The sequence below is a fragment of the Trachurus japonicus genome, chromosome 22 (assembly GCF_045865225.1).
Source record: "Trachurus japonicus isolate A0001 chromosome 22, Traja_1.0".
Lineage (NCBI taxonomy): Eukaryota > Metazoa > Chordata > Actinopteri > Carangiformes > Carangidae > Trachurus > Trachurus japonicus.
This window is the reverse complement of record NC_140928.1, coordinates 16748433-16761482: the sequence shown is the minus strand read 5'-3', so window position 1 is coordinate 16761482 and position 13050 is coordinate 16748433. Positions and strand designations below refer to the sequence as shown.

At 44.5% G+C, this 13050-nt stretch overlaps 1 protein-coding gene across 1 annotated transcript in view; it reads left to right on the top strand.

Annotated features, from left to right (window-relative positions):
• Positions 1–12163, top strand: part of LOC146963814 (fibroblast growth factor receptor-like 1) — a 28489-nt gene extending 16326 nt beyond the window's left edge. The window contains exons 3-7 of the mRNA XM_085766664.1: positions 1744–2016; positions 7716–7802; positions 8250–8534; positions 9262–9615; positions 10480–12163. Coding sequence (XP_085622790.1) covers positions 1744–2016; positions 7716–7802; positions 8250–8534; positions 9262–9615; positions 10480–10922 — 1442 coding nt within the window. The 3' untranslated portion in view covers positions 10923–12163. The remainder of the gene's footprint in view (positions 1–1743; positions 2017–7715; positions 7803–8249; positions 8535–9261; positions 9616–10479) is intronic.
• Positions 12164–13050: the final 887 nt, after the last annotated feature.

The window sequence follows — 13050 nt, the reverse complement described above, 5'->3', positions numbered from 1 at the left end:
TTTTTTTTTTTTACTTGGTTTTGTGGCATGACATTTGTTTTATTTTTATTTTTTTAAAGAAAATATTACTACATCCAGCTTTTTAGCATCAGAGGTCAGCAGCACAGCAGTCCAGATGTTGTACCTGCAGCTGAGACACATCTGGTGCCAATGTGATGGTTAAAACCACCAGATGGAGTTACCTGTGTCACCTCCCCCACTGCAGCCCCCGTCACTATAATGAACTTCTTGTTTACAATAAGTGTGAAATGCACCAAAGGAATGTGACTCCATGTGTGTGTTAGAGCGTGTGTGTGTATGTGTTGAGAGAGGCCATGTGTACTTACCCTCCCCATTGTTTTTACTGCTACTGCTACCATTTGTTCTGAGGCACACACTGTGCTCTGTGTACTTTTGAGGGCTGTTGAAGCTATAGGGGTTGGTTGCAGTTCCTCCCCCTTCCTCACCCCCAATCTCCTGTCTCTCCTCGGTGTCTAGTCTTCTCAGTAATTCAGGGTTTTGTTTGGTTTTTGGTCGAGGGGTTAGTTAAACGCCTGGTGCTCTGCGAGCGGTGGCGCAGGCCTCCTAACACCATCACAGAGTGTTTCAGCCCGCTCCACTTCACCAGATCTAAAGGGAGCAGGCCTGGGCCAATTAAGAGCAGGGAGAACAGGCTGCTGTCCGTCTCACTGCGACCCGCCCCCCTCATCGCTTTGATCTCTTGCACGCTACGCAAAACCGAAGCCAGAACACTTTACCCTCTCTGTGCAGGCCGTGGACGACAGGGCTTGTCCAATTATTACAATCTGGTTTCAACATTTCTGGGTAATCACACACAAAGATGACAAATTACCTCTATCTCATTCCATCTACCCACATCCACACTGTTTTCAGAGCTGCGTTTAGTCAGGGAAATCTGGACTATTTCGTTCATTTGCTGATTTACCGCACTGATATACATTTGTAGGGTATAGAGAATCAAGTGTCTACTTGTCCACCACTACTTTTTTAGGTAACCAAAAAAACCTGTGCATTGTTTTGTTTGTTTTTTTGCAAAATAAAGATATAATAGTTTGAATTGATACTTTTCAAGTGGTCCTTTGTTCAAAAACTCAATCATGCTTGAAACTCTTTCCACTGTTATTTGTTTTCCGTGCCATTTAACACATGAGGTGAGTTTCCAGAAGCTGTACCTCAGAGTCTTGTGTAGATCATCTGTTTCTAAACTGTGGGTTTAGGAGTCCCAAAACGTGTCACAAGATGATTAACAGGAGGGGAGGGTGGAAAAAACATTGAAATGCAAAGTTCATACTTAAACTTGGAAACAGACGGAGTTGCCCACTTTTTAATGGAAATGTAGATTTACAATCCTCATGGACTTGTCAATGATATTGGCTATAAGCTGAGATGAAATGCCCAGAACAACTGACCCTTGCAACCTGTGACAAGCAGTTGCAGGTGGAAGTAGTTTGTCAAAAAGGTTGAGAAACACTGGCCCAGATGTGTTTCTAGTATTGTTTTATCAAAAAAGAAGAATATTACTGTGAGGAAATGCTGAGTAATGGCTGTCCTCTTGTTTTTTTTGGCACAAAAATGTTCAAAGATGTGGTATACCAAAATATTTATATCAGCGTTAATCCATTTTTCACTGTTATTGTGGGCTGGAGATTCAACCACATGATTTGTTTTACTTGTTTTACCATATCACGGTTTTAAAGAATTGGTTTCAGAAAATTGATATGTTTCCTGTTTGTGCGTCCTCAGGACCTCCACGTGTGTGCGAGAAGGTCCCTCACAGACAGACAGCCCGGCTTGGGAGCGCCATCAAGCTGCCGTGTCCGGTGGAAGGAGACCCTCCGCCCCTGATCATGTGGACCAAGGACGGGCGCAACATCCACAGCGGCTGGATTCGTTTCCGTATCCTGCGTATGGGCCTGAAGATCAAGGAGGTGGAGGCAGATGACACGGGCACCTACATCTGCAAAGCCACCAACGGCTTCGGCAGCGTTAACATCAACTACACTCTCATCGTCATCGGTGAGTGCAGATGGAGTTCAGTTTATATAAGCTTGCCTCTCTCTGCCGCTTTCCTCGATGAGATCATTGATTGTTGTAAAATGTGTCAGTCTTGTTAAAAATTTAAACTCAATTCAACATCCATAAAACATGAGGTCACCTGTGCGCTAACTAAAACCAGAGGCCCATCAGACCACATCATCTTCCGCTGTGGTGTTTTGAGGCCATGTTTGTTGCATCTTCCCGCAGTCAAAAATCTGAGCTCAGTTTAATAGTTAAAAGACAACGTCACTCACAGAGGTCGAGGTCTAAAACAAGTGGATTTATGGAGGTTTAGTGCTTGATCCTCTCCTCTATTGTATGTGTTACGGCCCCTACCTTTCCCAGCCCAAAGTCAACAGCGGCATGGGATATTGTTTCATACTACTTCATCCTCTGTGACTCAATTTGATCTCAAGCTCTTCCCTTTCCTTAGGCTACACTCTGCGGAGGCAGGAGGTCTGCAGCTCCACAATAAGAAACACATTCAGTGTAATAGTGCCGGTTTGTGTTCAGACTCTCACAGCTCTTGAATGGGGCTTGGAGGATTAAGCACAGTCTGAGTGAGTGTGTTACTCATTTGTGCATGTGCGTACAGTGCATTTCCTCTGTGCTACAGCAGAACATGATGAATGAGCAGAGTGGAGCGTGAAGGCTGTGTTTAGTCTAATTACTCTAAGATGCCTAATTAGGGCCAGAGTCTGCACTCTCTCTCAGCCGAGGAGGAGTTACAGCCCGGTCTTGTGACAGCTGTGCTTCAGAAGAAGAGCCATAATCAGGCAGATTTGGAAAACGCAAAGCACTTCAGAAAGTGCCGCTTGTTGTAATAAAGCATGCTCATGAATGAGATGGGAATAGACGGGACCAAAGTTTATTTTAGTCTCCCTCAATATGAAGTTGTCATTGAGTTCAAAGAGAGGGTGTCTGCTGATTGTGCTAAAATAACAGGTTGGAGATGGAGGCAGCGAGCCAGCTATAATGTCAGCGTTCATTGTACAGTTGTGCTATACGGCATCAAAGTCAGACGTGGCTTTGTGTGGGTCTGCAGTGCACTTAAAGGACGTTGAAAAGGGTCGTATTTAGAATCATTCATGTGATGGATATCCCAGTGATGTCGTTCTAAGTTTACTGATTAGATACTGTGAGAGGTGAAGAAAATATTGCTACATGGCAGCATGTAGGTTTTTACTTTAAATAGGGTTTAGTGAATTACATAAAGCAGAATGTGCCCAGATGTAGTCAACAATTAAATTAATAAATAGACTTATCCTATAGACTGTAATGATATTGTATAACACAATATTTTCCGCTATACTTTTGTATTCTTCTATATTTCTCATAAAATACATAAAAGAAATCACTACTTAGCTTTTGGTAGTTTGTACCTTGGCATGTGACAAATGAAACTTCAGTGGCAACTAAACTCCTGCATGATAATACGATAGTATACTGACATTTAGATATAAAGTTTTAGATATTGCAACTCCCACTACGCTCCACAGCTGGCTTCACATCTGTGACTGAAATCTCAAGTCATATACTGTACACTCCCAAAAAAATCCATTAATAAATCTAATGCTCCTACACCACATATGCTTAAGTAAAGCTGATCACTGTTTACTGAGTCTGCCTATATGTTATTTCATATTAACCTAGAGTTAGTTTTGGCTGCGAGGTTATTAGAAGTCTTTGCTTGCTGAGAAGTGGCTTAAATATGATCAAATACAGAATAGAGAAAAAAGCGAACTGCAAAAGTTTCTCTGTGTGCGCTGCTGTGTTCTTGAAACATGTAAGGCAACTCAGTGAAGAATTTGTGTCTGCAGCAGACAGTAATACTGTACATGTACATGGAATTCTTTTTTTGGGGGGGGGTGGGGGGTTAAATATTGATTTAAAGCTGTGAGAAGGATGGTTTAGATAATTTAAGGCCAAACTACACACACACACAGACACACACACACACAGAGACAGGAGACACACTCCGTTACCCAATTAATCTCAGTGATACAGTAGATAACGTCTCCCGGCGGTGTGTTTATGTGACAGATAATTTGTCTGGTTTTGGCTTCTGCTGTAAGTGTGACTGAGTGAGAACGAACACTTCAATGAAAACTGCTTAAGACCGCTGTCTGCGATGAAGCTGGCAGCGGACACCGGGAGATCAGTTCAACCCGACTGCATGCGTTGCGTTGCTCGACTCCCCCTCGGTGATTACGTTGAGAAAAAAATACCTTTGGAGGTTCAATCAGAAGTCGTTCTTGGAAGCATATTTCCATGAGATTTTTATCATAAAGTGTTTTGCCCTTTATGGAGTTACCTAGAGACTTTCTGGCCTGGCTCTCAATCCTGATCTGGTTTGTTCCATTTCCTCCTTGTCCTCCGGTGGTAGAGCGTGCGTGACAGACCAACTCTAGATACTCGACCCTCCTCTCCTCCCGCTCTCTTGTCCGTCATCCATTACACTCTGGCAGTCCATCACCGCTGCGTTTGTTTTCATACATAATTGTTCCATCAGGAGTGCATTGGAGCTTGGGTGCCTTTTTGCCACAAAGATTAGGGGGGGCCTCATTGTCAAAACACTTACAGTAATAATAATACAGCCAAATAGCCCGCAATTATCATGAGCAACACTTTCCATCAAGGTTTGAATCAGCTAATTGTGAGCCATTTTAATTTACTGTAGTTGAATGCAGTAGTTAACCTGCTGGGAGCCCCATTATGTTTCTCTAAAAGATCAGAGAGGAGAGTTTGTTTATTTTTAATGCTGTAAATGAGGGGTATCTCCCAGCATAGCTCGACATACATACAGTATCTGTCATGTCAGTTTATTGTTTTTACTGGATCACAGACTGAAAAAAAGTACAAGAAGCAACTGCAGCCGAGTTTTAGTGCCGGTCAGGGGGAAGAAGGGGTCGAAGAAATCCTGGCAGCTGTTCAGATTCAAGCCCAACGTGGAGAACAAAACTTTTTTCAAGCATTGCCTGGGAGCCAGCTGAGAAATCAAGCAGAAGGAAAGACACTAAGATAAAGAGACAGCGAAGACATGGAGTGGGATCTGAAGCGAGGGGAGTGAGGGGTTTTGCAGGGTGATGTAAGGAGGAGGAAGAGAAGGAGGAGGAGGAGGAGGGGGTTCCTCTGCGGCCGGAGAGATATCCCTCTTCCCATCTGCCAGCGAACAGCCTGTCCTCCCTTGAGCTATCTGAAGAATCTGGTCAGTCAGTGCAACATGGCGCCTCCTCAATCCCTCCAGCTGGCTGTTTGGGCCCTGTTTGGGGTGGTCTCCTGACAACTGGGCCCATCACCTCCCAGCACCCCCACCAGGACAGACCGATACGCGCAGCGGCTCCTCCGTCCGTCCCCAGCTGCTCGGGCTGCAGCAGCTTTCATATTAGCATTTACATGGGATTGTCATATTAACATTTACAGGGTTTGATTTTAACATTTATATCTGCAAAGATATTTATGACAGAGTTAATACAGGGCTGGCAGGGCGCGTTGCTCCTACATGGAGACGTTGGCTGTCGTAGCGCATTTTTCATTTCGCTCCTTCCCAGTGACATCGTCAGGCCAAGTGTTGTATAAACTTGCCTTGTGTGTGTGACTGATGATCACATGTGGTAGCTGTCTGGAGATTTCCAGAGTGTGATGCAAAGCCACTACACATAACTTTTCCTGGACGCTGCAACTGTCCCCAGCAACATCTGGAGCTCATTGTGACCCCCTGATCATCAGGCCTTTTCCTGTGATGCAGCTGGCACAGGAGGCCAGCAGAGAGACTGCGTAGTGACTTGTTTCCTGTGGCTGGATTTGTGAATGAAGTGGGAGGGCGATGGCGTCAGACCCTCAACACTGCAGCAAGACCTTGAATGGATTCAGGAGGCTGATTTCATTTTAAACAACTTGATAGTTTTACTTGGAGCGTGCGCTTGAATCATGATCCTCGTAATTGAATTTCCATTTGCGTAATGAACCTTTGATTTCGTACGGTACATAAGGTTTTTTTGTTTGATCACAGATTCTGTAATAAGTTGCAGCTTTTTACCGAGTCTTCAGTACACAAGAGCCGGCCCTCTCGTGTAGTCGGAGGCCTCTCGCCCCCTCATTTATTATTTTATTTTTCAATCTTCCAAAAATAACAGTCATATGGCAGCCATGGGATGCCTTACCTCGCCCATGTCTGTAGCCTAGTCAGTCCACATTATGTGCGGAGACAATAGTGGCAAGGGATAGCTTTAACAGGACAGACGTATAAAAGGTGCCATTGTTTCCTAGAATCGCCAAAAAAGTAGAGAGGAAATAGATTCAGGGGAAAAAAAAAAAAAGTCAAAAAGAAAACCCCGGCAGTGTGGGACCATGTTCTGTTTGGATTGGGAGGTTCAGGAACCGGGAGGAATGTGGAGAGCCCAAGTGAGCAACAGAGAAATATTTCTTCCAGTGGAGGCTGTTTTTTAAAGGAATGGGTTATTATAGTTGGCCAGTTAAACCTCTTCAAATAGCCATGACATCATGGCTGGCCTTGGTGCTGCAGGGGACAAACAAAGGAGGGTTTGTACCCAGAGAACCCTAGAGAGCTTTGAGGGTTTCGGGGGGACTCAGAGGGAGGCAGCGCGAGGGGGTTAGAAGTCACATCTGGTCTCTTTACCTGACCCAATCAAACCCTGAGAGGGAATCAAGTGTGCCAAACTGCATCTAGAAAAGTCCAACCTGAAGCTGCACTGAATCAGAAATCAAAACGAGATGCGAAAGGTACAGAGAGCGCGCTGGTAGCTTTTTTCCTTTCGGATTGTTGTTCAAACACACACATACAGTCAATCGGGCCTTTCTCCGCCGATGTTGCCTCAATGTTTCTCTTGATTTCTGACTGCGAAGATTGTTTTAAATGAGTTAGACAGCGATGCTTAACCTGAACTGACACCTCAGTTGTATCATATTAAATCATTTAACAGCAGCCGCTCTTCAATAATCATCTGCTTAATGTCTCAGAGCGACTGATATTGGCGAGGAACCTGATCTGCTCTGTTAATTCATCAATGCTTAACTCGAACAGTTGATACGCATCACAAACCGTCGATTAGGTTTCACTCATTATATTTCCTCTAAGCCCTGTCTTAGCGCCGCTGCATGATGTCAGCCAATGACATAAACTCTACAGCTGTCTCCTGGAAGCAGGCTTATGAAAACTGATCATATTACTTCCAAATGTTAGCAAGCATTTGCGAGCATGCGGCCCACTCAGAGGAGCCTATCTATAAATGCTAAATTTACTCAGATAGAGCCAAGAACACTTTGCCTGGACTGTGTGGTGTTGGGTCGCTGCCAGAAGAGCTGTGACACAGTGACTCTGTCAAAAATGACAAGCAGGATAGTAATGGAAAGTTCAGACAGGCTTTATAAGGAGAAACACACCCACAGTACCACTATGGCATTGATGTTTAGCCTTCATTTGTGAAATGCACTTACAGGACAGTCATTTCAGAAAGAGTCATTGTCATCGGTTCAAGTGAACACGTGTCTTATACAAGTTTATTCAGATTAAGATCTCCTTAACCTTCTGCAGCCATACTAATTTCCCACACTACTTTGAATGATTTGCTGCAAGGTTTGTTTTATCTTAATGGCACAAGAGTTTACACCTTATTGTTTTGTTTGGCTTCACCTGCTCTGTCCTGTTGTGTTAACAGATGACTCAGGTTCTGATAAAACTGGACCGGGAGCAGCTGAGGGAACAGAGTCTGAGCTCAGCAACGACGGCTTGTCAGACAAATTTGGTAAGAGCTTTGCTTGCTTGGCAAGATATCTGTATTTAGGGCAGTAAATTAAAGGACCATAATAGTGATTTTGTGTGTTTTATCCTACTTACAAATACAAATACATTGACAGCTATTTGGATACCATTCTGCTGCTTTTTTGATTTCTTACTTTCTTGCCATTCGATCATTTTGACCTCTGCATGACATGACTTGATTGATGCAAAAGGTCTGTATTGCTTTACTCTGCAATGATACTTAAGTTTAAATAGGGTTTCTGTATATTGTGATAGATAGGACACCATCAATGGTAGCAACAGTCCATTTCATCCCAGTGCTTACAGAAATGATTGGGAATCAGTGGGTGTCAGCAGGAGCGTACATGACCATGAATTACAGTGATTAAGGAGCTAAACACCCCCAAGAAAAATAAAGCAACTAAATATTTCTTCTTTTTTACCTCTTTAGTGCGTCCTCGCTTCACGCAGCCGGCTAAGATGAGGAAGAGGGTGATAGCCCGTCCCGTCGGCAGCTCTGTGCGCCTCAAATGCACGGCCAGTGGAAATCCTCGACCGGACATCGTGTGGCTGAAGGACGACAGGCCGCTCACGGAGCAGGAGGTCGGCGAGGGCCGCGAGAAGAAGTGGACGCTGAGTCTGAAGAACCTGACGCCAGAGCACAGCGGCAGATACACCTGCAGGGTCTCCAACCGCGCGGGGGAAATCAACGCCACGTATAAAGTGGAGGTCATACGTGAGTATCCTGAGCTGTGTGCAGACCAAACATCTTCACCTGGAAACACGAGTGCCAATGTATGATGTAAAGCTGATTGAGCTAAGTGATTACTGCTGTTTGTGTGGATCATTTTTCTGATCTCTTGTGCGGGAAATTAAAATAGTGTAATCACTGTAATGACTGGTCTGATTTTGACCGAGGAAGAACTGTAACCTTTAAAAAAAAAAAAAATCCCTCCTCTGATCTACCTACTCCTGACGTCTGATTGCGAACAGCAGGTCTTATCCTTTCTGCATGATGAATGTGCTTGTGTAATCATGTATATGAGAAGCATATTGAGGAAGCAGGCTTGAGAGTGAGGGCTTGTGCCCTGGTGTTTGCACAGGGGAGGGGGGGGGGTGGAGAGAGAGAGAGAGAGGCTGTTCAAGTCAGAGACCATCCACCCAATCTGGAGCCGATTAAAGCCCAGCTGTCTGCCAGACCCGCTGCCCCCCCTTCCCATGAGAAATGTGTGCTGTACAACCAGGAGCAAAGAAAGAGAGGAAACTAATCACACATACTTCTTGTGTTACATGTGGTATTCCTCCCTCTCTGTCAATTATAAGTTCTAAGCCCGTGGCGAGTAACGGTATGGACAACTAAGACCTCTTCTATCCGCAGAAGGGCAGTCATGTCAGAAGACGTCTGTGTGTGTGTGTGTGTGTTCATTCATCCTAAATGCTTTTCTTTTTGTGTGTCTATGCAGAGAGGACGAACTCCAAACCCATCCTGACGGGCACTCACCCAGTCAACACGACGGTGGACTACGGAGGCACCACGTCATTCCAGTGCAAAGTGAGGAGCGACGTTAAGCCGGTCATCCAGTGGCTCAAGCGCGTGGAGACCAACGAGGAAAGCCGCTACAACTCCACCATCGAGGTGGGGGACGCGCGGTTCGTGGTGCTGCCCACGGGGGAGGTGTGGTCCCGGCCCGACGGCTCCTACCTCAACAAGCTGCTCATCACCCGAGCCAAGGAGGAGGACGCCGGCATGTACATCTGCTTGGGCGCCAACACCATGGGCTACAGCTTCCGCAGCGCCTTCCTCACCGTGTTGCCAGGTGAGGCCTGGGCCAATGTCTGTGTTTACTGTGCATCGCCGCAGCAGCAGATACAAACACACTGCAGAGCAACAAATCAGCAGCTCGGACCAAGATCCGTGCCACGAGTTTGTATATTTCACGTGGCTGTTTATTTTTCACATCATTAGTGCACGTTACACAATGACATCAGGGAGGGAAACGTCAAACTGAAATGAATGTGAGATGACGGGACGGAGGGCAACAAAGCAACACCAACAGGCACAAACGCTTCCCTGTCACATGTTATGTATCAGTTTTTGATATATAGTTTGAGCTCAGTTTATTCTCCACCAAATAAATAAAACATTGTCAGCTTCACCAGGCCTTCAAGCTATTTTCCATTATCTTTTTCCTGATTGAGGGCATTTTCGTTTTTTCCACATTTACTGAGAAGCCAGTGGATTTAGTGAGTTGAGAAAAAAAGTTGGTTTTAGTTTCCTAAATACAAGGGTTTGCTGCCTTATATCTTTGTAAATGAAACATCGATTTAAAAAAAGTTTCAAAGTTCACCAACTAGATTTTTTGCCATCTCTCAGTCACATACCTTGGGTTTTGGAGCACTTACTTGACCTAAGTGTTAAACTTCAGAAACATGATTACAGATGGTTTTATAAGGGGTGGAGCTCAGAATCCATCTGTTTAATGATTTCAATATTTAGATGTTCTATTGCTTTGTCTTTTTATTGTCTGGGTAAATAATCTGCAGATTAATCCATAATGAAAACAAGAAGTATTTGCCGTCCTAAGGCTCTTACGTTGGCAGTAAAATAGCCTTTTGCTAAGATTGAAGAGTTGGCGACTTGTTTCGATCATTTTCTCATTTTTTGGCGTCTTCTTTTGCAGACACAAAACCTCCCATCACGGCCATGTTCTCGCCAACCTCCAGCTCCCTCCCCTGGCCTGTCATCATTGGCATACCTGCTGGGATAGTGTTCATCTTTGGCACGGTGCTGCTGTGGTTCTGCCAGAGCAGAAAACATTGTCCTCCGCCCAGCGCTCCGGCACAGGCGGCGGCGCAGGTGCTGCAGAGCTCCCACCGGCTGCCGTACCGAGAGCGGGACAGGGGCTGCGTGGCCCCGTCGTCCGGCACGGAGAAAGACTGCATGAGCTCCATGAACTATGAGGAGTACCTGGCGCAGCAGCAGCAGCAGCTCCTCCTCAGCCAGGGAGGACCAACGCTGCCCCCAAAAATCTATCCCAAAATCTACACGGACATTCACACGCACACTCACTCTCATGTGGACGGGAAAGTACATCAGCATCAACACATCCATTTTCAGTGTTAGCCTTCGTTGCCAAATGCTCCCCACGAACTGCTCCGGTATCTCAGAGGGAAGAGGGAAAACGAGCTGCGGACTGAACAGCAGCTCCTGAGTGTCATTCACCAAAAGTCGTTCTAATCTAAAGTGGACACTTCTCATAGCTGGACTTTGTTGGGAGAGTGTAAAAACATGTGTGAAAAACAGTGGCCAGTGACATTTTTTTACATTCAGACTTCCATATTTGGTGCTTTTTTTTTAACCTTCAGATTCTCACACCACTAAAAAAAAAAAAAAAAAAAAAAAATCCATTAATCCTTGTTGTGCACTTAATACAAAAAGGACAAGGAAATCTGCAGCGTGTGAGTTGAATTGCAGCTATATCGAGGTCAGCTGCTGAATTTTGCATTTTCCTACTTGAGGTGTGTCTGAAAACGGAGGCGAGGTTTTTTTTTTTTTAACCTTTCACACCATCAGCTGTTGGAGCTCAGAGGCTCCGTTGTTACGTTCTGCCTGGTAGCGAAGATGAAAATGGTACTCGAGATTTACAAAAGGGCTGGTTTTTTACGCTCCTACTCAGGTAGTCCTTTTGTTTTGTTAAAGATGCGTAATGTTTGAAAATGCTGACCACTATCCTTTATATTACCGTTCTCCATCCCTCACTTCTATGTGTTCTATGTTAAACGTCATATAGAGTAGGCTGGGGAAGTTTCTTACAGCATGTTTTGTTCGGGGGGGGGGCATGCAAACCTTGCCTGAGACTGCAAGGGATGGACGAATTGTGTTTCCATGGTAACTGATGTGGTCGCCATTATCATTTTAACTTTTTTTTTTTTTTAGGTTAGGTTCCCATCACTTGTCGGTAGCAAGAGATAAACCAGCAGAGGAGGAGGAGTCTTTTCCTTCGCCACCTTATCCACCCACAGTATATGAAGCTGTAGTCATTTATAATCAAATTGAGTCATGAATATTTAATTTATTTTGCTAAAAAAAAAAAATGTATCAAAGTTTATTTTTCAGAGTAAGGCGTTTTACCTATCTATGTAATGTTTTTAAAGTATACTGTTGTTGTCTATAGTACATTTTGAGTACTTTGTCACCCAGTTTAATCACATTTAGTTCATGCCAGTATTTAGGTATTTCTGTATGTAAAGTGGTTGTATTTGACAATCTTGTATGATGATGTACTCTGTTCAAGGCTTAAAACTAAATCATCCAAAAGTTTTGATGGTTTGGTAGTTTGATTAAAAAATGACCTGAAACAAAAACAGTCACATCATGCTTCATGAAAATGTACAGTATGCATCTGTATTCAACGACACAAAGCTCATCTGGACAACACCTGCTGTGACCGTCCTCTGAAGTCTGTGGATGTAAATGAAAGTGTAAAAAGTCCTTGTTGGGTAACTTCAGTAGCCGTTATCTGTCCTGCTGAGGTTTCTGGGTTCAGACAAGTCACCTTTCTTCCTTTTGAGCCAGGTGAAGTGTCTGCTGGGGGTGAGGCAGAGGGCAGCCAGCAGCAGAGGGACAGAAGTTACCTGGATGAATGACTGAATAGATACTGTACAGACACAAGAGCAGTCTCACAGTCCCGTTTTAGATGAGTGATGGCCCCTGCAAGACTACACCGAACAAACAGCATCTCCCCCCCCCTCCCCATTTAAGTGAATCGACCCTGTCCGCCTCCTCTCTGGTCCGCACCACCACCTCATTCAGCTCCATCCTAGGTAGGATTTCCTTTCACCATTTAGGAAGTGCATTGTCCTGCTCTGGGAGTGATGTGACAGGACCCCTGTGATTGCTCTGGAAAGAAGGGGAGCATTGTATCAGGTGAGCTCTTGTTTTGTTGTAAGCATTGGAGAATGGAAAGGGGGTGGCGAGGGGGGGGGATTTTGGCTCCAGACAGATGAGGTGAGTGTATTGTGTGTTTAAAGTAGAAATTCTTTGAAGAACAAAACTTTTCTGTCTCAGTCATGTTACTTCTCAATGAGTAAATGCTTTGAATCCAAAACCAGGATGATCAGATTCAAGATTCAAGATTCAAAATGATGCGACACTGCCCCCTAGTGTTCAGACTCACTCATCATGGTGACAGGAAATGGATAATGTCTTGTGTTAATCTGACAGCACATATCAATATAAAAGAAATCTAATA